The sequence below is a fragment of the Leucopleurus acutus genome (genome assembly GCF_964270905.1).
Source record: "Leucopleurus acutus genome assembly, chromosome: 9".
NCBI classification, from domain to species: Eukaryota; Metazoa; Chordata; class Mammalia; order Artiodactyla; family Delphinidae; genus Leucopleurus; species Leucopleurus acutus.
The window spans coordinates 26574829-26601905 of NC_139144.1; the positions used below are offsets into that span (position 1 = coordinate 26574829).

The 27077-nt window shown below is 34.1% G+C and overlaps 1 protein-coding gene across 4 annotated transcripts in view; it reads left to right on the plus strand.

Annotated features, from left to right (window-relative positions):
* LOC309966452 (platelet glycoprotein 4-like) overlaps positions 1 to 19601 on the plus strand; it is a 55939-nt gene extending 36338 nt beyond the window's left edge. Inside the window, exons 7-14 of one of the 4 annotated variants that reach the window (XM_082846513.1) lie at positions 1790 to 1836; positions 4768 to 4837; positions 10047 to 10234; positions 11250 to 11368; positions 12591 to 12664; positions 13224 to 13278; positions 14139 to 14303; positions 16826 to 19600. In XM_082846513.1, the coding sequence (XP_082702639.1) occupies positions 1790 to 1836; positions 4768 to 4837; positions 10047 to 10234; positions 11250 to 11368; positions 12591 to 12664; positions 13224 to 13278; positions 14139 to 14303 (718 nt within the window). In that variant the 3' untranslated portion in view covers positions 16826 to 19600. The other 3 variants (XM_082846514.1, XM_082846515.1, XM_082846516.1) reach the window with 3 other exon arrangements.
* The last annotated feature ends 7476 nt before the right edge of the window (positions 19602 to 27077 follow it).

The following is a 27077-nucleotide window of genomic DNA, read 5'->3' on the forward strand; positions in this document are numbered from 1 at the left end:
CTAGTCACACTAGTGCATAGGTGCTGAGTATCAGCCCCACTTGAGGGTTGACGTTTATGCACAGGGTCTCTTACATAAAGAAATCTAAAGGGACTACTTCCATCTCTGCTGCATAACAGGCACTATCAAGCACCCGTACAATTACATAACCACAAATGAAAAGGAAGAAAATCAACTCGGTGTCTAGCAGGTTGAAAAGTATATATTACTGGGTGTTTTTGTTTTTTTTTTTTTACTGAGCATGGAATATAAAAATTGCTCATTCCAGTAACGTGACTAAGTGTGCCATAAGGTGGAAGCTCAATGTATCCATGCCAATGCTTTCATGACCTTCCCTTTAAACATTTTCTTGAAATAATTTTCTATATTGATAACTCAGCTTTTTTAAACCTTTATCAATGAAAAAATGGAATTAGTATTTCAAGTTCTAAAATTGACATATTAAACTTGAAGACAAAGAGCACGCCTCCTGTGAAATAGTAGTAAAATGAGAGATGTTCACATAGCCATGATTTCCTATTTTTCCCTAGCTCCTGCCTGTTTATCTGGAGTATACCAAATTCATCATATGTCTAAAATAGGAAGAACCCCAATAAATATCAAGGGAGAAAGTCTTTCCTCCTTAAAGTTAAAATGAGTTTTAGATCAGTGATTTCCTGACAAAGAATAAAGTAATCAAAATCAAGAGATGAAATATTTTAAGTAACTCTTGCCTCACACTGAGTTCCTATCTAAAAATTGCTTAAAACAGTTAAACGCTCACTCATGTAGTCCTTTTTCTTCCACAGAGTCCACAGTCACATATTTTTTATAGAAAAGTCTAATGGAGGAAAACAAACACTTCTAAATGCTCACTTCAGGGGAATCACATCTCTGTATTGAGGAAAATGAGCATTTCCTCTATTTCAATATTACAGATAGGTTTAAAGGAGAGTTTAAGATTATGACAAGGTTAATTTAACTGATCATGGCAAGACTGAGCATGATTAATCGCTTATTCTGTTTAAAAAAGAAGCAATAGCTTGCCTTGACATCTTACTGGATGGTATGTTAAGAGTGTGAAAAACCCATTTTCCATCACCAAAAAGTGGCTGAGTGTGCAGAGAAACTATCACTACTGTTGTCTTTATTGCTTCCATATATATATATATATATATATATATATATATATACTGAATATATATATATATATCTTTTGTAGATGCCAGAGCATAAATTAATAAACTCTGTCCTACTTAAATGCCAGTTATTGCAAGAGTTAAAAGAGAAGGAAAAGTATAAATTATCTATGTTTCCAATCTCGATTGATCCAACATCTGCTTCTCTTTCTTTCCTCCTCCACACTCCCCTCTTCTCCCTCATACTGAGTTTACATCAGTTATCCATTTACTATCTTCCTCCTATTCAGTTTGAATGCAACATACTATGAAATAATCCCACTGGGGAAAAAAACTTTCCCCTAAAAGATCTAAGTGTCTGATAAATGTTTCTCAATTTTCTTTTCTGCAGAACTGTTTCTGTTCCATGTTGTTTCTAACAACATTTGGCAGTTTTTATTTTATAATCTGATCACTTAATGGTTTCAGGCACTTCATTTAACTCAACAAAATGGAAACATCAAACAAAACATGGATCAAATGATTTAGAACATTTCTTAAACTTAGCCTGTCACATCTAGTCTAATCAATATTTATTATTTTAGCAGAAGTACTGAATCATAATAGACAAAGTGATGTGAGAAAGGTGCCCTTGAAATAAGAATATCATTTTCTATTTTTTTATTCCTAAGGCATCTCTCCTATTGGCCAAGTTATTGTGACATGATTAATGGTACAGGTAAGGGCATATGTTTTTTTTTATTGTTGTTGTTGTTTTGTGTGTGGTACGCGGGCCTCTCACTGTTGTGGCCTCTCCCGTTGCGGAGCACAGGCTCCGGACGCGCAGGCTCAGCGGCCATGGCTCACGGGAGCAGCCGCTCCGCGGCATGTGGGATCTTCCCGGACCGGGGCACGAACCCGTGTCCCCTGCATCGGCAGGTGGACTCTCAACCGCTGCGCCACCAGGGAAGCCCAAGGGCATATGTTTTGTGGTAATAATCACAATGAAACCAACTCCTTTCTCCCACAAATCCACCTCCATACCTACAATGTTCTGGGCGTTGAGTGTATGCGTTTGCCTATCTTTGTATTCCTGCAACATAATTCAGAGTCTCTGTTCTTACGTAGGTTTAGTAAATGTCTGTCTAATGTGATGGAATTTCTCAAGATTAACCATCGAGGATGAGCCTTTACTGCATTTCTGGGGAAACGTTTGCTTTGTACAAACTTAACGAACTCCTTCCTGACCACAGAAGTAAAGGGTTAGAAAACCTTAGAGTAGTGGTTACTGTTCACATCTTTTGTAAATACTATAAAGATAATAATTTAAAATTAAAGGAATTAAAATATCAGGATAATTACAAAAGGTAAGACATACCTCCAAAGATTTCAGGCTGAGTTAGAATCAGTGAACTTGTAAGCAGAGCCACCTATTTTGAAGAAGATGGTCAGAAAGAGAGAGAAAAGAACAACAACAGCAACAAAAACGAGGTTACATGTGTACTAACCATGAAAAATGTATGCAAAAATGAACATTCTGAATTAGAGTTAGGAAGAAAGAAAGTACTATGTACTTAGATTTAAGCGTGGTTAGATCCAGCTTATTATTCTTCTTGAAGTAAAGCAAAGTATATATATGCCTATGAGTTTAAGAATTAAGATTGTAAAAAGCAATGGGAATTGAATACCAAGAGGTGAGCTCTCCGCTGCTAAAAAGCAGAAGCAGAGCATAATGCTTCCAAAGCTAGTTAGGCAATACTTCATAGGAAAGTAACATAATGAAAGTGAAAAATGTTAAATACAAAGTTATGTAAAAGGTAGGGAATAAAAAGCAAACATGGGGAATGTTTACTTTTCCAAAGGTATTACTGAGTTTTGCATGTTGATTTAATTTTTTAATACTCTCTTGAAGAAAAAACAGCAAAACCACGGTTGAGTTTGCTTTGTAGTACTTTGAGTCATGGAATTGGGTGAAGAAATTCCTTTCTAAGTAGTTCATTTCTGCCAATAAATTGTCAAGTGTCCCAATACCACTAACTCTAGTAATTTCATAACCATAAACTTCATACTGTATCCTTAGATACAGAGAGAAATATATTGTGCTTCTCCTAAATCGTAAAGGAGTATTTATGGGTTTAAGAAAAAAAAAATTCAACACTTTTGTCCAAAACTGAGAAGAAAGAAGTTTTAAAAATGAGGTAGAGGATTTATTAATGACAATAACATAACTACATGAGTATCAGGCATGAAGTTAAAAGTATCTAAGAAGAAAATAGATGTAAAACAAACTAGGAACAGAGGTAGACTGAACAGGCCAGAGGACTCTGATGGCATCCCTGTGAGAGAGATTTTTGGTTATGGCACTAGGGAAAAGAGACTAATGAAATGGAAAAGATTCCAAGGAGTTTTAACCATGATTTAGAAGTACTTCCTCTATCTTCTTCAACAAACTTAAAGAGACAGAAAAGGAAAACACTGATTTACATTTGAATGCATTTAAAAAAGAGCCCTGCTAATATCAGCTATCCTATGATCATGACCCATGGTAATTGCTGGTGTCATTAATACATAATCTTCGATGATATTTCAAATGATTTTTTAAAGCTTTTCAATGTATTCTTTTCTTTTACGGCTAAGGTGTTGGGAAGACAGTTGTAGGCAACGCCCATTCAGGGACCTGTTTGGGGAGTTTAAGCTAATCTTTAATATCTCATTCTCTCAATGCTGATTCACTGTGATCATCTGTTGTATTTCACTTATCACAAGAGTATAAGTGAAATGTAATAAGATCACAAGGTTAGTGCAGTTATAAGAAAAAGAGTGTGGTATTCATAATTGAAGGATGGGTCTTACTGTTTTGAACAAACACATTCAGTAGTGGCTCATTTTGGTAATATTGATTTGTGGAGCAAATGGAGGAATTACCTATTTCTTCTTATATCCAGTGTGTGCATGGATCATAACCATAGTAGAGATTCAATAAACTCAACAAATGCCCTTTTTAGTTTGATGTGTATATTTTTCCAGCCATTTTCAGGAAATTCTATTTAGTGAGAGAACTTCAATAAATGATTTTAAAAATATTAATCAGCCATTAGGGCAGATGAATGAATCACTATTAAAAGTAAGAAGACCATTTACCAAACAGGAGTTCTAAATGAACCTCATGGTAAGAAAAGTGCTACTCTATAGATAGGGTGGGGATTTCAAAAACAAACACAATCACAGTTTTAACAACATGTGGTTTTGCCATTGTTTTTTTAAACTTGCATTTATTTTTAAGGAGTAGGAAAATTTAATATGAATGGATACCAGTGAATGTGTATAGTATACAGACTTGTTGAATACGGTAGCTACTAGCCATGTGTCACAATTAAGCACTTGAAATGTGGCTAGTAAAAATTGAAATAGGCTGTAAGTACACACTGGATCTTGAGATTTGTTAGTTTTTATATTGGTTACATGTTAAAATGATATTTTGGATATGGTGGGTTAGACAAAATATACCTGATACTTATTTTATTTTTAAAATGTGGCTACTGGAGAATTTTAATGTTATATATACAGTTTGTATTCTATATCTCTTAACTATGCTGGAATTAAGATTTCTAGATTTTTCTAGGACACATATTTCACCTAATCCCTTGCCACTTGCTTGATTTTTAAACAGATGGAGCCTCATTTCCACCTTTCATTGAGAAGACCCGGGTATTGCAATTCTTTTCCTCTGACATTTGCAGGTAAGACAAAGAAACTGATATGTTCCTATATATCAGAATTCTTTCTCCAAGTGAAAAAACACAGGCATAGAAGATCATACTTGATAATCATATTATTTGAGAAAAATAAAATACATTTAGGCAAGTTTTTCTTGACGTATTAAGAATAAATACAATATGGAATTCATAATATGTTTATTAAGTCTTTAAAAAATTGAAGGTTGCAGAAGGATACTTTGCATAACGAAAATCATTTTCTCCTTCATTTCTAAGCAAGAACATTTCTTTTCTCTTACTAAACTAGTAAAACAGTGAGGCGTGGCTCCACCTGAGCAACCTCATTCTCAATGTGCTCACAGGGTCCTCACAGATGTCAATGGACAGACGACAGAATATCAATAAGGCAACAGAGATCCTAAATGACACAATAGAACAGTTAGACTTAATTGATATTGTCAAAACATTACACCCAAAATAACCAGACTACACATTGTTTTCAAGTGTACATGGAATATTCTCTAAGGTAGACCACATACTAGGACACAAAATAAGCCTCAACAAATTTAAGAGGTTAGAAATTACTTCAGGCATCTTTTCTGACCACAATGGCATGAAATTAGAAATCAACCACAGAAAGAGAAATGAGAAAGTAATGATTACATGGAGACTAAACAACATGCTACTAAAAATACAATGGGTCAACAATGAAATCAAAGAGGAAATTAAAAATACCTTGAGACAAACAACTATGAAAATACAACCATACAAAATCTATGGGACACACCAAACGCAGTCATAAGAGGGAAGTTTACAGCAATATAGGTCTTCCTCAGAAAACAAGAGAAATCTCAAATAAACTAACTTACCACCTAAAAGGATTAGAAAAAGAAGAAGAAAGAAAGCCTAAAATGCACAGAAGGAAGGAAATAATAAAGATCAGAGAGGAAATAAATACAATAGATATTAAAAAAATAATAGAAAAAAAAATCAAGAGCTGGTGTTTTGAATGGATAAACAAAAGTGACAAAATTCTGCCCAAGCTCACCAAGAAGAAAAAAGAGAGGACTCAGATAAACAAAATAAGAAAGGTACAAGGAGGAATAACAACTGACACCACAGAAACACAAAAAATCATAAGAGAACACTGTGAACAATTAAATGCCAACAAATTGGACAACTGAGAAGAAATGGACAAGTTTCTAGAAATATACAGCCCACCAAAACTGAATCAAGAAGAAATAGATAATTTGAACAGACTGATCACTAGAAGTAAAATAGAATTGGTAATAAAACAAACAACCAAACAAAAAACCTCCCTGCAAACAAAAGTCTAGGACTGAATGGCTTCACTAGGGAATTCTGCTAAACATACAAAGAAAAACTTATACTGATCCTTCTCAAACTCTTCCAAACATTGAAGAGGAGGGAACACTCACAAAGTTATTCTATAAAGTCACCTCCATCCTGATAGCAAAACCAGACAAAGGCATTACCAAGAAAGAAATTACAGGCCAATATCTTTAATGAATATAGATGAAAAAATCCTCAACAATATATTAGCAAACTGAATCCAACAATATATAAGAAGAATCATACACTATGATCAATTGGATTCATTCTGGAGCCACAAGGGTAGTTCAACATAGGCAAACAATCAATGAGATACACCACATCAGCAAAAGAATAGACAAAATGTCACAATAGATATGATTATCTCAATAGATACAGAAATATCATTTGATAAAATTCAACATCAATTCATGATAAAAATTCTCACCAAAGTGGATATACAGGGAACATATCTCAGCATAATAAAAGCTATTTATTAGAAACCCACAGCCAACATAATACTCAAAAATGAGAAGCTGAAAGCCTTCCTGTTAAATTCTGGAACAAGACAAGCATGCCCACTGTCACCACTTATATTCAACACAGTATTGGAAGTCCCCATCACAGCAATCAGACAAGAAAAAGAATCAAAGGTATCCAAATTGGAAGGGAAGAGGTAAAACTCTCATTATACGTAGATCACATGATACTCTATATAGAAAAACCCTAAAGACTCCACACAAAAGCAAGGTAGCAGGATACGAGATTAACATACAGAAATCTTTGCATTTCTTTATACTAACAATGAAATATGAGAACAAGAAAGTAAAAAACCAATTTCTTTCAAAATCACATCCAAAAAATGCTTAGGAATAAACCTGACCTAGGAGGTGAGAACTATAAAACACTGAGAACTATAAAACATTGATAAAGGAAACTGAAGATGATTCAAATAAATGACTATATCTCATGCACTTGGCTTGGAAGAATTAATGCAGTAAGTCGCCTACATTCGAACGAGTTCCATTCCAAGAGTATATTCGTAAGTCCAATTTGTTTGTAAGTCCAACAAAGTTAGCCAAGGTACCCAACTAACACAATTGGCTATACAGGACTGTACTGTAATAGGTTTATAATACTTTTCACAGAAATAACACATCAAAAACAAACAAACACAAAAAAATAAAGAAAACATTTTCAATCTTACAGTACAGTACAGTAGTACCAGCTACATACCACCGCCACTTTTACTCTTACTTTTGGACACCCTGGGCTTGAAATACAGATACTGCACTACTGTACTCTATACAGTAGTGTACAGTAAAGTACACAAAAGCACAACCACTTGTGGAGGATGCACACACGTGACAATGTATGCCAGACAGGTGAACTAACTTATGTGATTGGACATATGAACGCATGTTCACATCTTTGAAAGTTCACAACTTGAAGGTTTGTATGTAGGGGACTTATTGTATTGTAAAAATGGCCACACTACCCAAAGCAGTCTACACACTTAATGTGATCCCTAACAAATTACCCATGACGTTTTTCACAGAAATAGAACAAATAATCATCAAATTTATATGGAAACACAAAAGACCCAGAATTGCCAAAGCAATTGTGAGGAAAAAGAACAAAGCTGGAGGTATAACCCTTCCAGAGTTCAGAAAGCTACAGTAATCAAAACGTGTGGTATTGGCAGAAAAACAGACATATGGATCAATGGAACAGCACAGAGAGTCCAGAAAGAAGCCCACGTATCTACGGACAATTCACCTTCAACGAAGGAGACAAGAATATACAATGGAGTAAAGAGTCTCTTCAGCAAGTGGTATTGAGAAAGCTGGAGAGGTGCACGTAAATCAACGAAGTTAGTACACACTCACACAACATACACAAAAATAAACACAAAATGGCTAAAAGACCTAAATATAAGACACAACACCATAAAACTGCTAGAAGAGGACCTAGGCAAAACATTCTCTGACATAAATCGTAGCAGTGGTTTCTAAGGTCAGTCTCCCAGGACAATAGAAATAAAAACAAAAATAAACAGATGGGACCTAATCAAACTTACAAGCTTCTACACAGCAAAGGAAAACAACAAACTGTAAAGAGAACATAAAGACTGGGAGAAATTATTCACAAACAATGTGACCCAAAAGGGCTTAATTTCCAAGATATACACACAGCTCATACAGTTCAGTGTCAAAACAAACAAACAAACAACCCAATCAAAAAATGGGCAAAAGACCTAAATAGACATTTCTCCAGAGAAGACATACAGATGACGAACAGCCACTTGAAAAGATGCTCAAAACTGCGAATTATTAGAGAAATGCAAATCAAAACTGCAGTGAGGTATCACCTCACACCCGCCAGAATGACCATCATAAAAACGTCTAAAAATAATAAATGCTGGAGAGGGTGTGTAGAAAAGGGAACCCTCCTACACTGTTGGTGAGAGTGTAAATTGGTGCAGCAATTATGGAAAACAGAATGGAGGGTCCTTAAAATATAAAACTACGGTTACCAGCAATCTCACTCCTGGACATATATCTGGAAAAGACAAAAACTCTAATTAAAAAATATATATGCACCCCAATGTTCATAGCAGCACTATTTACAATAGCCAAGATATGGAAGCAATCTAAATGTCCATCAACAGATGAATGGATAAAGAAGATCTGCTATATATACACAATGGAATATTACTCAGCCATAAAAAGAATGAAATAATGACATTTACAGCAACACAGATGAATCTACTGATTATCATAGTAAGTGAAGTAAGTCAGACAGAGAAAGACAAATAGTGTATGATATCACTTATAGGTGGAATCTAAAAAAATTGTATGAACAAACTTATTTACAAAAAGATTCATAGACACAGAAAACAAACCTACAGTTACCGAAGGGGAAAGTGGGAGAGAGAGAAACTAGGAGTTTGGGATTAACATATACACACACTACTATATAAACAAGGTCCTAGTTTATAGCACAGGGGACTATATTCAATATCTTGTAATAAGCTATAATGAAAAAGAATCTGAAAAAGAATATATATGCATATATTTGAATCATTTTGCTGTATACCAGAAACTAACAGAACACTGTAAATCGACTATACTTCAATTTTAAAAAATGTCCAAGATGGTGATACCACAGTCACAGAACTATGTTCATGTGCTCTGCTGACACTACAGCATCTTTTCAAATTGATGGGGTCCAGTAGCTATCACACAAGCACTGGCACCCACACTGGTATGCTTGCATCCTAGCTCTGTTTCTAGACACTGTGTGGTGTGGGCAAGTATTTAATATCTTTGAATATTTTCCTTATCTATAAAATTGAAGAGAGTAGCATTTCTTCATACAGAATTATCTGGCCATTAGAAATATTATGTATTGAGTTCCAGTACGTTGCTGAGGTTATGGTGGACACTTGGTAAATGATGGCACATAGGAGACATGTATCAAAACCCACATGCACACACCCTAGGAAGTGAGCAGCCCTTCTCTCCAGGATTAAGTTGTGGAAGATTGAAATTTTATTTTCTTTCATTTAAACTGGGCACAAATAGAGGACTTGAGGAAGTCATATATTTACTCTATAAAGGAAACTAACTCTGAGAAATGTCCTCAGTATAAATACTCCACGGTAGTTCACAAGCAAAAATTATTCTCAGAAGCTTTTGAAAACAAAGGTAAGAAGAGCTCATACTCAGGTACTGAGTTCTGGTGTGTCTTAAAATATCACAAGAACATTTTTCCTAAGACTTAAGCAAGAATTCTAACAAGATTATATCCAGTTTTTCTAATTTAAAAATAAGAAAAACAGAATCTCCATAATGAAGTTCAGTTTTCCAGAATGAAGGTCTTTCTTATCTGTGTTTAGATCATTCTATGCTGTGTTTGGAGCTGAAATTAATCTGAAAGGAATCCCTGTGTATAGATTTATCCTTCCATCCTTGGCTTTTGCATCTCCACTTCAAAATCCAGACAACCACTGTTTCTGCACAGAAAAAATTATCTCCAAAAATTGTACCTTATATGGTGTGCTAGATATTGGCAAATGCAAAGACGGTGAGTAAAAGGTCTTGATGTCACAATCCATGGCATAATATGCATTTTTCTTTAAAATGTAAATTTCACCTAGGTTTCCTTTCCACCAGAAATTTAAAGTGAGAAAGTAAAAAGGGCAGAAAGTAAAGGTGATGATAAGATATTTTTGTTCTGATTTTTGTACTGCTTTCAAGCTCCCAGTTGTATCAGTGTTGCAAAGCTTAGTTATTATTAGGTAAAACCCTACTGATATTTCCCTGTGCTACTTTGGAAAATGTCTCTTTAGGTCCTTTGCTCACTTTTTCATTGGGTTATTTACGTTCTTGAGTTGTGTGAATTCCTTGCATATTTTAGATTTTAATCACTTATGGGATATGTGTTTTGCAAATATTTTCTCCCATTCCATAGGTAGGCTTTTCATTTTTTGGTGGTTTTCTTTGCTGTGCAGAATCCCTGTGCTCCTTTTAGATTTAGGGTAAAATGAAAATAATTCTCAGAATACTCTGAACATCCCAACTTACCCATCTGACATTTTTCTAACTTTTTCTACCCTAGAAAATGGTAAATAAAAATAAATATATTTCAGGATGTCTCTGAAAGAAGAATTGACTCAAACACGAAATTTGGAGTCTATCTTATTTTGCTCACCTTTTTCATATTGGAGTGGGTGAGAATAAAGAAAGAAAAGCCTCTTAAATTCTCAGTCCACAGACATATTACTCCCTAAAACATGAAGGTATGTGGTTGTAAATTTGTGTTCAGCAGCTAAGCTTTACATATTGAAAATAAACACCTAAGGGATAAACGACAGACATCAACTGAATGGTTAGTAGGATGATGCAGAAGCTTATATTTTATTTTTGCTCAAAAGTGATTAGATGTAATAATTTTCCCTCACCCTCATTCCCCATTTAGTATTCAAAGCCAACTTTGCATTTCTTTTAACTTAAAAATCTATTTTCAAGGAAATCTTTTGAGTGCTATGCGTAATGAGGAAAATGATTTATCCCAATTGTCTCTTAAAACTTGTTTTCAGGAAAACCTGTGTACATTTCACTTCCTCATTTTCTACATGCAAGTCCTGAAATTGCAGAACCTGTTGAAGGCTTAAGTCCAAATGAAGAGGAACATAGCACGTACTTAGATGTTGAACCTGTAAGCAAATACATTATTGATCTGATTGGTTTAGCATTTTTTTAAATCAAAGAAAAATTAAGTTCTTGCCTTTCTGTCAATCACATTTATTGATGATATTTACTGCATCACAATCTTGACAAATTACTTAAAATTTTTTATGGAAGTATAGTTGATTTACAATGTTGTGTTAATTTCAGGTGTACAGCAAAGTGATTTAGTTATATTTATATGTATTTTTTTCAGATTTTTTTCCCTTATAGGTTATTACAAAATACTGAGTATAGTTCCCTGTGCTACATAGTAGGTCCTTGTTGGTTATCTATTTTATATAGAGTAATGTGCATATAATTACCTACTTTTATTTCAAGGAAAATCTCATTGGTTTCTTCCTGTTGTTGCCTATGAAATGTCGAGGTAATTCTATTTTAGTTTTTTCAGCATATGGAACTTTATAATCCTTTTTAATTGTTTGTAGGTCAGGGATAGTAATGATGGGTATGATTCTAATTGGCTTAAAACAATTTGGTATAAATTACAATTTTACTGTCATTTTATACTTAACTGTAAGTATTGCTTATATGAAGGGACACTGTAGATCATGAGGGATTAAAAGATTTTATGGGTATATGCGCATTTGAGGCAAGATCTATTATACTTAGCGTCAGGAAAAATCTATTAAATTTCCTATAGTGTAACAGTTTCAACTTTTAATTTATTTTAATATTCTCCTCTTCAAAAGTTAAACGTGCCAGACATGGCACGTTTGTGCCAGACATGCCAGAATTTTAGTAGTCACATTTAATTTTAACTAATGATAGAAGTATTATAATTATACTGATGACACATGGGTTCTGACTGAATATATATTTGACCATATATAATTTGGGATTTAAATTGACTATATGAGTTCTAAGTTTCACTGCTGTTGTTGTTGATTCCCCAAAACCAATTCAGATAAATATCACCTTGACAGTAGGTTGGGCAAAGAAATTGTGTGTGTGTGCATATATACATGTGTGTATAGGTCTGTATACACACATGCATATATACATAAAATGTAATTATGAAGAGTTATGTACATAATATTTAATATGTCTAATTAATTATTTAATAAATTTCACAAGTTTCAAGTACTACAGTTTTCCCTTAGGTTCTATATAACAGTAAAAATAAGTTTTAGATATTATAAATGAATTATTTAAAGGAAGTTGGTAATTATTTTAGTTTGTTCTCTTTTTAGATAACTGGATTCACTTTACAATTTGCAAAACGCCTGCAGATCAATGTACTGGTTAAGCCAGGAAAAAGCATTGGGTGAGTCTCTTGAACAGGTTCATTATGATTTTTAGTATTTTCTTGCCAGAAAGTGAGTATATGTATGAAATTAAGTGGAAATAATATAAAATTTCAACTTTTCTTTGGCTTAATATCATGAAATAATTTACAACTTTCATCTGTAATTTAGAATTATATCTAGTGTGTATTGAAATTGTATTTACACATATTCTGGAATTAGTGTATGATGGCGTTTCTCATTTTGCTAGCTGTCCAAATATTTCCAGGACAATTGTTTCTAAAATTCAATTTTAGTTTCCTGGGTATAAATTGTCGAAAGGGAAAATACATGCTTAGAAAAAGTCAATCTAATTAGAAATATGTATTAGAAAGATTTATAAGAGTGAAAGATGTCTGACAAACAGCCATAGTAATATTTAAATGATTCATTACAAGGAACAAAAATCAAGGAACTTAGCAAGTTTAAGAGCAACTAATTTCTGAACATTTATTTACACTAGTAATTACTAACATTTCTGTTATATATGGGTATTATATTAGTATATATTGTTATAATTATTTTCAATGTTTATTACAGAGCATTAAAGGGTCTGAAGCAGAATTATATGGTGCCTGTTCTTTGGCTTAATGAGGTTAGTATTCTTATCTCTTAGTCACCAAAAACTGTAAACTTCCTTGTATACAGAAACAGCTTTTAGTGTTTGAAAATTGAATACACATGTATAGAATTTGAAGTTGTATGTGTTTCCATTACCTATATAGGTGAATTTATATATTATTAATTATATAATTAATTATTCTGAGAGAACGAAGCCACACAGAAATATCAGGTTTATGTTAGTTTTCAGTGTTTTTATTTCAGAAGGATGAAGTACTTCCTATAATTTTACATTATTTTCATAATACAACTAGTAAACACTTTTTCTTGTCATAGTGCTTGTGTTAGGAAAGAGTCATACATACACGTAACTCCAAGTAACTCAATGTGAATACTGTAGTGCTAATAAAAGCAAACCAAACTTATAAAGACCACGTAAGAGTAGGTGTCTGCAGTCTATCCGAGTGCCTAACAAGATATTTTTAGTACTAATCACAGAATTGATTAGCCACAGAATGAGGAAATGCACTACAGAAGTCTTCAGAGGAAAGAAACTGTTGGCCTTTCCAATTTCCCTCTGTCACTAGGAAACATCCTTTGGAAAACTGGAAAATATTTCAGTAAGACCTTTGTATAGATCAATGAAGTCAGTGTATTGGAGAGGGCTATATAACATGTTTCAAAGGAAGATTATATTTCTCTCTCTAAATATTCTACCTTGGCATTTACTGCCTTCTTTGACATGAAAAGGGAATTACACTGTCTTTTCTTATAGATAAAGATGACTAACATCTATGCAGTGTTTCGAAAAAAGAGTGATACATAAATGGAGAGTTTTGAGTAATTTGCTCCACTAATCAACTGAAATAATGCTACTTGTTAACTTGATTACAGACTGGCACAATCGGTGATGAGAAGGCAGAAATGTTCAGAAATCAAGTGACTGGAAAAATAGAACTCCTTGGCCTGGTAGAAATGATCTTAATCAGTGTTGGTGCAGTGATGTTTACTGCTTTTATGATTTCATACTGTGCATGCAGATTGAAGAGTGTAAAATAAGTAAGTATATAACAAAATATATATATGGCTTCAGTAATGTTAGTTTATATATTACTGTTTCCATTTTATCAAACAGGAGTTATAAATTAGGCTGCAAATATTTCTGGACATGTCTGGCCAACTATCATTGTTAATACATCCTCGAAGTTTTGAGATACTAAATGTAAATTAAAACATAAATGAAACCTGAATGAGTAATAAGGCCTACTAATATCAAGCAGATCACTATATTTCATCTTTATTATTGGAGGAATGGGCTAAAATATGAAATTGTCACCTTTCAAAGTTAGAATGTTGCGCAAAAGCTATATATGTACTAACTTTTCTTTTCCTAATTATTTCTAGCTAGTTAATTATTTTAAAATTACAAATAATTAATTTAATAGATCAATGACCAGGAAAGTTTATGTAAAACTGAAAATGGTAGCTATTTGGGGAAATTAGAATTTACAAGGGAAAAGAAAATAAAAAGGAAAATTAAATAAGCTAGAAATTAATGAGAAATGAAAACTCAATGATAGAACTAAAATTAGGTAAAAAATATGCTATTTTTAAATGAAGATAGCATATTAATATAGAAACAGGATTGTTGCATATAGTCATGCTGTCCAAAATCACAGTGTGCACTCTAGATGTTTAGTGTGGAAGCCCTGATGAATTATTACAATTCAGGAGCTAGAACTGAATACAACAATACAAGAAAACAGAAGACAAAAATGTTCACACAGTAAAACCAAATTACTCAGAGTTTACAGGAAAATCAGCTAAATGTAGACAGATTTGAGTTTTGACAAAACTGTAGAGGTGTTTCAGGCCTCTGTGTTTTAGGTATTACTGCACAAGCCCCCTTGTACATAGAGGAATGAATGCCTGACCCTATCTTCCCTAAGCCTTTCTTTACTAATCATACTTGGCATAGGTATGGCCTATGGGGGGTAGGAAGGGAATTTGTCACTTACCCATAGTTTCTGTCCCCCTCCCTTCCCAGGAACCTCAAAAAATATACACAATCAAAATAAAAGCAATATACTTGGTATGAAAAAAATCACAACTTCAAAACAAAAGTCTTCTTGTTCTACTTCCAATCAGCCTGTTGACTGTAACCTGTCATGTAGAAATTCTGGAACTGCCACTGATAATTACTGAGCTTTTATTATGTGCCAAAATCATGCTAAATATTTTACATGAATTATCACAACTAATCCGTAATAATATTTCATGAGTTTCCAATAATCAGGGATTCATTAGCATCCATTCTATCTTATGGAGTCATCCCAGAAAGTTATAAATTTAAACTGTGCAAAATTGTCCATTTTCACAGTGTGAATCAGTCAAACTGAAGATGAAGAAAAATGAAGTGGAATTTTTGGACAATATTTTTTTGGATATGAAATTGAGAGCTTGAGACTAGGAAGGCAACTCCATTTTTTGTTCTGATTATTTCTGTCACTATTCACTCAAAAGAGGACTGAACAATTCTGCCTACAATCCATTTGAATAGGTATTCAAAACGCTAACCTAATATATTCACATTATAACACATAAAGGAAATATTGCATCACCTTTAAGACCTGTCATTAGTCCAGTAACAAATAAGTTATGATTAAACAAAGTAATTCATATGAACACATACAATAGACAAAAAGATCATCCACTGAAAAGGCAAATTACAACAAAAACTTCTTCTTGTGGGAAAATATGCTTTTCAAAATGAAGTATGAGTCATAAATTTTTTCTGTATAGTTCTCTACTGAAATTACATGAACAACTTCATCAGTGCTTAATGAGCCCTGAATGCCAATTATCTTGGGTCTGTACATGGCTCTATTAAGGTGAAAGATTGAAAACTTTCTAGAGTGCCTTTGTCAACAAGTATATTGGTTTGGCTTAACATCTGACTGTTACAGGGAAAAGCTACTGCTCTTTACACAACAATACATCTTTTTTCTTTACAAATAGAGAAGAACACTGTTTTCTGTAGATTACTTGATTTACTAGATTTAGAAGAATTACAGATATAGATTTCCTTAAGCTTCAGTTTCGAATATTATAATAATTATGCCTTTGGGAAGATTTAAAAACAATTGAAAAGTAAGGAGATGGATGTACAAGAGGGAGTAAAGCAAAGATGGTGGAGCTAAGGTGTAATTTTGCTCAATGAATCACAAAGAGAGTAAGCCAATAGTCCTTTCGAAAGTAGCAGTATATACACCGCTAAATGGAGGATGGTCTGAAGGGACAGCAAAGAGTGGAAATGCTCATCCAGAGCAGATTTAACGAGCTACCCCTCCTTATCTGGCCACGCGCAGCTCTTGAGAGCTGGGAAGCAGCCTTCCATGTATCCTGGAATGGGAAAATAATTGCCTTATCCATGAAGTTCATCAGAGAATTTTTCTCTGCAGCTTGAGAAATTGGGCTAATTACTAGAAAACATGACATCTGCAGTAATTAGAATTTGAATATTACCTGTTTTATTTTTCCACGACTTTTTGATAAGTACTTACCTTTCTTCTGCTTTCCAGGAAGCAAATGAGTCTTTACATTTATGCACCAGCTACATCAGGACCTTTCTTAATATCGACCTACAAAATAAAGATTTAATATGCTTTATGTTTGCAAAACACATCTTATCTTATAGTTGAAGAACTGGTGGCAATTTTTTTTTTTTTGTACTGAGAAGCAGCACATTTCTAAAGGATTATTAAGATGTCATTAAAATCCATACTTTGAAAAACACAGCACCTTTTAAAATTCAACATGTTCACAATGGAATGGATTTCAGTTTCTACAGATGTGGCTTCAGCATTATCCAGTTATTTTTATTTGGTACTGATTCACTGATTGGTTCCAGTTTGCTAAATTCAGCAGATGGGTGGATGTTCTAAACAAATCCTGGACCCTGAACTCTTGTCTTCCTCATCAAAGGGAAAACATCACTACCCTCATCAGTGTCCCTGCAATACAAAGACCCCAGGACTGTCAGGACATTGCATTTCATGAGTATCAACTATTTTGAAAGACATTTAAGAATGGAAACTAAATGACTGGCCTATGAACCATTTATTAAACATTATTTAATTTTCTTTCTCTATTAAATCCTTCAGACAGCATGAGCAAGCCTATCACCACGCTCTTTATAACAATATGGCTCACATTTTTCTCAGTGATAATGCAAATGAACATGTTTAGGGACTTTGTCATTTTCCACATTCTGGAAATCTGAGTAGATTTTGATCTTTTCACTCAGTTGCATATAACTTATGCTTGGCAACTTCAGAATGCTGTGCTAGTATTAAGAGTTGTAAATGATAATAAAGAAATTATTGTGTGGGAGATTACAAAGAGTAGAATGTCCATTCATAGTTATTTGTTGTAATAATTCTTGCTTTCATAGTCGCCTCAGAAAGACTGGTTTCAAACATTAAAAAATGTTGCTCCTTAAATTCCTGTGCTTTTGTCCAGTTCCTGTTGTGTCACAAAACATTTACTCTGGTTTTCTGACCGATGTATTCTATCTGAATTTTTATTTCTTTATGCATCTATATTTCCTCATGAAACATTTCTAAATTCAATCTTGACCACTTTTTCCTTTGCTAATTTTTTGAGCCAGTTGGGGGAAAAGGAAATAAAAAGATACTTGGTCATGCTTTAGAGTTGCAGTATTTAAATTCTAGACTGTGAAGTATATTTCCTTTTTATTAGAAGACATATTGTTAGGTAACCCTGCTTTCTTTAGCAGGGGTTCACTTATGGCAGAGAGCACTAGGCCCCCTAAAAAGGCCCCCCATACAAAGAGAAGATGGATCACATTCTGCCTATGTTTTACACACAGAGGTTTCTAGGATAAATTATTAGTAACTGGTTTGTCTAGATACTGAAATCAAGAATAATTAATCTCCTCATGCTAGCTGCCAGGGTAAATACTGAAAACCCCAAACTAAGATACCACCAGTTTGGAAGGATTGTTGGAAAATCTTGAAGATACTCAAAACATACTGATGTAATAATGTCCTCTCATTTATTGGGAACAGAAAAAAAGTATCCCCCTAAGATATGGACATATGAGATCCTAAACATCCTCTTCTGATACTTGAGTCTACTTTCACCATATTAGGATATTTGTGGACATGTTGATCTAGGAGGAATATAAAGGATACTTCTTTAAATCTTAAACTAAGTAGGGCTGAATGATGTAAAGTAGAAACTGTTCAGAAGAATTGGTTGAGAAATTACATATCCACCTCATGGTAGAACTGTATAACCAAACAATTTTAAATCTTCATACAAAAATGCATCTCATAGTATATAGATATCAGGAAAAAGGCTTTGATTTATGTGTCTATAACTAAATACATGAATATTCTAATCTTTACCATTCCTCACCATGTTTTCTCTAAATTCTATATATTATGTATGAGGAAGGATAATTCATACTCAAAGATAAGTGAAATACATTAAAAATACCCAGTAGAAAACAATAATACTTCATTTAATAAATGGGAGATAGATTTTTCATATAAAAAATGGATTTGGATGTGTGTGTGTTTCCGTGTGCATGTGCGTATGCTGAATTGGGAGTGGGCGCTTTGGGGAATGTGTTAAACGTGACTTGTTTGACTTAGAGAAAGTGTCATTGTACACGTGAATGAATTTGTATGTTTTATTCCATAGAAAACTTGCACCATTTTGTAAAGTGGCACATTTTCATTCCAAGGTATGTTTAATCACCACAAAACTATAGTTGTTCAAAACTTAAGTTTGAAAATGTATAGCGTATGCAAAAGAGTTAACATAAGTTAGAGAATCTACAGCATCTTAAAACGGGTGAAGGCTTACTGTTGCTGACAAGTACATGAAAAGAGCTATACAGTTTTCAGTTCTCAGAAAAAGAGAAGAAAAGGGGGTATCATTTCAGGAAAAAAATGTACTAATAAGGCAAATTGGTTATCCCTGAAAATTTGTTCTTGTGAAAGTGCTGGATATTTGTATTTGGATTTTTACATGTGAAATAATCTGTCAATCTTAACCCATTTTCAATGTCTGAGCTACACATTAATTATCTTTGGAGCTCGAGTTTGTTGCAGCTGTGTTCCACCTGTCAGTTCAGTGTTTCCAGTTGAAGTTCAATGTATTAGAGACACTGTGGCTGCTCTCTCTTCATCTGCCTCTTCTGGCCCATCTACAGCTCTAAATAACCACTCCACTCACTCCACTTAAACGATCACTGTCCCTTACCCTTTTCTGCATACACTAACAGAACTACCTATGATTGTTTTTCTGAGTTATTTGCAGTGAGCTGAGCTAATGAACTAAGAATGACTCAGTGTTGAATATCTGTATCAAATACATATAGGCATACTCTGCTTTTTCCTTTCCTGGCTCAAAGGAAGCTACGTTTTTAAATATTTGTGAAAATAAAAACTTTATTAGATAAATGATTTGCTTTTCATTTATAATTTTTGAATGTGCTTGACTTCAATATTGTTTGATATTGCTACTATAATTGTATATTAGCTGTTTTTGTCTATGAGTTATTGACATATTAACTCCCATTTTCTTTTCCCAACTGCTCTCAGATGCTAGTAAGCTTATGTGTACATACTTCAGAAATGTTCCATTCTACACACTCATGAAGGAGAACTGTGACATACCTAGGAAAACATAAATGTTTTAAAGTTTTGTTTCTTTAATTGTGTGAAATCTGAGTCGGGTTTCTCAGCATAACCTGTGAACTTGTTAAAAATGCAGAATCTCAGATGCTAACCCAGATCTACTGAATCAGAATCTGTAGTTTAATAGGATACCAAAGCGATTTCTATACGCAAGAAATTGAAAAAGCCCTGATTTAAGTCATACTGAAATTGGACCACTGTGTAACAGTTTTATTTGACCTGTTGCTGGTAATAGTTTGATATATCAGCAGAATAACTTAAGAGAACAAAGCTATATAAGCATACTGAGATAAGAAGAAATCCATCAGACTTTAAAATTTGCTATAAATATTCTACTAAGTTTTGTCATTTGACTGTTGACTTGTAAATGCTATTTTCAGATGGTAATAGAACTATCTATATGGCAGAATAGAGGGTGAGATAGTACTAACTTTATACTCTCTAAATTTTCTAGAATGTGTTCTTTGATCTGCTTGACAATATTCATGACAAATATTCATATTTACTGCATGTAAAGTAGCAGATAGGTCAGGGGCAAGTAAGAGATATTAACACTGGAGATATTCCCCAGAATCAGTCTACATAGTTGAGGACTATGGTCATTATGAAAAGATGGGTCTACATGAAAGGATAGGAAATAAGTGGTGGGTCGTTTTATAAACTCCACCTCCTAAATATTAAAGAGGAGAATTTAGTTATTGGAGACTTTGAGGAACTGTCTTAAAATAGAAATCTGGATTGTGAGAAAATATTAAATATCTTCAGATTTTGATAGAGACCAGGGAGCAGGATTCTAAAAATTTTCTTTCTTCTGAAACTTTTTTGAAATATTAACATACATTAGTGTTGCACATTTTTCCATAGATATCTGAATAATCATTTAAAATTAAAGGTCCTATAAGATTGTGAGAATTATCTGTATTGATCATCAGCCACTTCCTTTTGCCCATCCCCATTCCCTTCCCACCCCAGCCTGCCACCAGCACACATGTAGCATGTTTCTAGAAGTATAAGGAGGGGTATCAGTGGAGTAACCAACTCAGTGGGCAGTTGAGTCACGAGGATTCAGAAATTTCTTCTACAAATAATTCTTGCTGAAATGTGTTATTTTTCTGTATTATTTATATTTGCTGTGTTATTAATGAATATTTAGCTCTGGTTCCAGTTGAAGATGGCAACATAGGAAGATCCTGAACTCAACTTCTCCCACACACATTTCAAATCTACAGCAGCATAAGGAACAATTTTCTCTGAATAAACTAAAAACTAGCTGATCAATTCCATGAGACCCACAAGGGCACAGAAAAACTGAGAAATGACTCTGTTAAAGGGCTCACATGCTCAGGCTCACCTCCCCCAGGGCTAGGTACAGAAGCAGCAGAACAAGAGGCACCCAGACTGTATATGAGAGAGGCTCATTTGCTAACTTTAAAATGTCAGACTGAGGTGCAGGCATCTCATTTAGTACACATATAGGCACCTGCTGGGATACTTTTGTGGGACAGAGGCTGGTGACACCATCTTCACACTCTTCCTCTGCCCTGTTCCAGCAGGTGGGTGCCACCTCCCTCTCCCTCCATGAGCACCATGCTTATGCACCTCCTCTGCCCCATTCCAGCCAGAAGATGCCGATTTCACACTCTCCCTCTGCAGTGCTAAGAAAAACCACTATCTTCCATAATGGAGTTTTACATGAATTTAATAATTCAGTTTTTATACCTGATGCCCTGGGTTTAGAGGATGATTCCCAGGGGATACCCCTCACCTGGCTCTAGAGGCCAGAGGGCCTTGTGTTCCTGAGTCTCATGGGACTCTAACAATCAGAGTGACAGTTCTTGGCAGACTACCATGTCGAGGACACTGCACAAACAAGAGATTGAAACACTCCCATTCTTTCTGTGATAGAGGCGTATTTGCTTGCCCTGGATCTTTGACCTGAGGGGCATAGGACCTGAGTCCTATGGACATACTCAGGGAACATAGGCTGGTGAACACCAGCTCAGTTTTCTCCCTCTGCCTCACTATAGCTCACTGGTAACTTCCAGAAAAGAACTATTTTACTTGTCTGGAGCCCTGATTTTTGCAACTTCCATTCAGAGCACATCTCCAGAACACTTGGTTTTGGAGGCCAAATTGGCATAAAACTATGATCCCACCAGACAGTATAAATCTGCATAATTTAAGAGCTGCAGCATAATTTAAGAGCTTCCAATCAGCCTGAATCTAAGTCCTTGGTGAGCTCCTCCTTTTTGGGATGCTGACAGGTCTTGCACACGTGCAACTACTTTGAGCTATTAAAAATAAAATAGGCTGCTTGAACAATCACAAATGTGTCAGAGAAAACCAAGAGCTAGGGCACAGATGAATGATATGGTTCATTTCCTACACAAGACCCCTCCTTTAAGACTGAGAAGGAGGGCTATTACATCTCATGCACAGAAACCAATACAGAGAAAAAAGCAAAATAAAGGAATATGTTCCCCCCAAAAGAACAAGATAGAACCTCAGAAAAAATCTTCATGAAATGGAGATAAGTAATTTACCTGATAAAGAGTTCAAAGTAATGGTCATAAAGATGCTCCTTTAACTCAGGAGAACACAATGAGAACTTCAACACAGAGAGAGAAAATGTAAGAAAGTACAAAATAAAAGTCACAGAGCTGAAGAATACAATAATTAAACTAAAAATACACTAAGGAAAATTTAACATCAAAATAGATGAAGCAGAAGAAAGGATCTGTGAACTCAAAGACAGGGCAGTGGAACTTACCCATCAGAATACCGAAAAGAAAAAAGAATGAAAAAAAAAAAGACTGAAGACAGTTAAAGGAACTTATAGGACAACATCAAGTAGACTAACATTTGCATTACAGTAGTCCCAAAAGGAGAAGAGAGAAAGAAAGGAGCACATACCTTATTTGAAGAAATAATGACTGAAAACTTGCCTAATTTTGGGAAGGACACAGACATCCAAATCCAGGTATACAGAGAGCTCCAAAAAAGATGAATCCAAAAAGATGCTGATCAAGACACATTTTAATTAAAATATTAAAAGTAAAAGACAAGGAGAGAATCTTAAAAGCAGCAAGAGAGAAACACCTTGTTCCATACAACAGAACCCCCATAAGACCATCAGCAGAATTTTCAGCAGAAACTTTGCAGGCCTGAAGGGATAACCATGATATATTCAAAGCGCTGAAAGAAAAAAAAATTTCCAACTAAGAATATTCTACCTGAAAAAGTTATCATTCAGAGGTGAAAGAGATAAAAAGTTCACAGACAAGAAAAACCTAAAGGAGTAATTTGCAGATGATATAATACTCTACTTAGAAAATCCTAAAGCTGCCTCCAGAAAACTACTAGAGCACATCAATGAATTCAGTAAAGCTGCAGGATACAAAATTAATATACAGAAGTCTGCTGCATTTCTATACACTAACAATGAAATAGCAGAAAGAGAAATTAAGAAAATAATCCCATTTACTATCACATCATAAAGAATAAAATATCTAGGAATAAACCTAGCTAAGGAGGCCAAAGACCTATGCTTGGAAAATATAAGACATCAATGAAAGAAACTGAATACCACACAAACAGATGGAAAGATATACCATGTTCCTAGATTGGAAGAACCAACACTCTTAAAATGACCATACTACCCAAAACAATCTAAGATTCAATGTAATTCAATTCAATTTGATAGATTAATTCTATCAAATTACCTATAGCATTTTTCACACAACTGGAACAAAAGATTTTGAAATTTGCATGGAAACACAAAAGACCCCGAATAGCTAAAATAATCTTGAGAAAGAAGAACTGAGCTGGAGAAACCATGTTCCCTGACTTCACACTATATTACAAAGCTACAGTCATTAAAACAGTATGGTACTGGCACCAGACACATAGATCAGTGGAGCAGGATAGAGAGCACGGATATAAATCCATGCAATTATGGTCAATTACTCTACCAAAAAAGGAGGCAAGAATATACAATGGAGACAAGACAGTTTCTTCAACATGTAGTGCTTGGAAAACTGGACAGTTACATATAAAAGAATGAAATTAGATCATTCTCTAACACCATATACAAAAATAAATTCAAAATGGGTTAAAGAGCTAAATGTTACATCAGAATCTATAAAGCTCCTCAAGGAAAACATAGGCAGATCAAACTTCGACATAAATCATGGCAATTGTTTGTGGATCCATCTCCTAGAGTAATGGAAACAAAAACAGAAGTAAAAAACATGGGACCCAATTAAACTTAAAAGCATTTGCATAGCAAAGGAAGCCATAAGCAAAAGGAAAAGACAAACCATGGACTAGGAGAAAATATTTGCAAACGATGTGACTGACAAGGGCTTAAATTCCAAAATATAAACAGCTTATACAGCTCAATATCAAAACAAAAACAAGAAAAAACAATCAAAAAATGCACAGAAGACCTATACAGACATTTCACCAAAGATGACATTCAAATGGCCAACATCCAGATGAAAAGATGTTCAACATCGTTAATTATTAGATAAATGCAAATCAAAATTACACTGAGGTACCACCTCACACCAGTCAGAATGGACATCATTAAAAAGTCTACAAATAATAAATGCTGGAAAGAGTGTGGAGAAAAGGGAACCCTCCTACATTGTTGGTCAGCATGTAAGATGGTGCAGCTACTGTGGAAAACAGTATGGAAGTTCCTCAGAAAACTAAAAATAGAATTACCATATGATCCAGCAATCCCATTCCTGGACATATATCTGGAAAAGACAAAAACTCTAATCAGAAACAATATGTGTTTCTGATAGCCCAATGTTCATGGCAGCACTATTTATCATAGCTAAGACATAGAAGCCACCTAAATGTCCATCGACAGATGAATGGAGAAAGAAGATATACACACACACACACACACACACACACACACACACACACAATGAAATATTATTCAGTCATAAAAAAGAATGAAATAATGCCATCTGCAGCAACATGGATGGACCTAGAGATTATCATACTAAGGGAAGTAAACCAGACAGAGAAAGACAAATACCATAAGATACCACATGTGGAATCAAAGAAATTATACAAATAAACTTATTTACAAAACAGAAATAGACTCACAGACATAGAAAACAAACTTATAATGACCAAAGTGGAAAGGGGTGGGGAGGAATAAACTGGGAATTTGGGATTAACAGATACACAATACTATACATAAAATAGATTAAAAAACAAGGACCTACTGTATAGCACAAGCAACTATATTCAATATCTTGTAATAACCTAAAATGAAAAAGAATCTGAAAAGAATTTATATATATATATACGTATGTGTGTGTGTTTGTGTATAACTGAATCACTTTGATGTAATGTGAAACATTGGTAAATCAACTATACGTCAATAAAAGAATAAAAAATAAAAACAAATAAAAATAAAACCAGAAAAAAATAAAGAAAATAGACTGAAAAAAAAAGTCAAAAGAATAAATTATCACTAAACCAGTCTTACAAGAAATGTTAAAGGAATTTTTTAAATGAAAAACGGGTGCTAACTAGTAACAAAAAAACTTATGAAAATATGAACCCCACTGGTAAAGGTAAATATTTACTGAAGGTAGTATAAAGGTTGAAAGTCAAAAGTAGTAAAAATAACTGTAGCTACAAGAATTACTTAAGGGATATACAAGATAAAGACGTAAATCTGACATCAAAAACATAAAGCCAGTGGGAAGAGTAAAAATGTAGAGCTTTAAAATGTGTTCAAACTTAAGCAGTTATCAACTTAATATAGACTGTTATAAATATGTTGTTATATGTGAACCTTTATAGGTATGTTATAATGCTGTTGTATGTAAGACTCATGGGAACCACAAAACAAAAACCTGTAATAAGTTAGGCCAGTATACTGCCTAACTTAGGTATATACTTAACAAGTGTATGTAGAACACTCCATCCCAAAGCAACAGAATTCACATTCTTCTCAAGTGCACATGATCTCGAGAATAGATCATATGATAAACCACAAAACAAATTTTAATAATTTTATGAAGACTAAAATCATATCAAGCATCTTTTACAACAATGGTATGAAATTAGAAATCAATTTCAAGAAGAAAACTGGAAAATTCACAAATATGTGCCAATTCCCCAACAGGCTACTGTGCTACTGAACAAGCAATGGGTCAGAAAGTAAAACAAAAGAGAAATCAAAAGACATCTTGAGACAAATGAGAATGGAAATACAAAATACCGAAACTTATTGGATGCAGCAAAAGCAGTTTTAAGAGGGAGTAAATAATGATAAATGCCTACTTCAAGAAATAAGAAAAATCTCAAACAACCTACCTTCACACTTCAAGGAACTAGAAAAAGGAAAAAAAAATGAGGTTCAAAGTTAGCAGAAGGAAGGAAATAAAAACAGAGCAGAAATAAATGGAGACCAAAAGACAGTAGGAAAGATCAGTAAAACTAAGAGCTATGAAATCAGTAATCTAAAACCTCTCACTAAACAGAAGTTCAGGACCTGACAACTTCATCAGTGATTTCTATCAAGTATTCAAACAAGAATTGATACCAATACTTCTCAAACTCCTTTAAAAAATAGAAGAGGAGGAAACACTCCAAACTCATATTACAAGGCCAGCAAAACCATCATACCAACACTAGACAAGGAAGCCACAAGAAAAGAAAATTACAGGCCAATATCTCTGGTGAATATGGATGCAAAAATCCTCAACAAGATATCAACAAATCAAATTCAACAACACACTGAGAGAATTATGCACCATGATCAAGTGGAATATATTCCAAGGACACAAGGATGGTTCAACATGTGCAAATCAATCCACGTAATACACCACATTAACAAAATGAAAGATAAAAAATCATGATTATCTCAATAGATACAGAAAAAGCATTTGACAAAATTCAACATTTATTTATGATAAAAACCCTTAACAAGGTTAGAGTAAATACACCTCCAACATAATAAAGGCCATTTATGACAAACACGCAGCTAACATCATACCCCATGGTGAAAAGCTGAAAGACTTTCCTCTAAGATCAGTAACACGACAAGAGTGCCCACTCACACAACTTT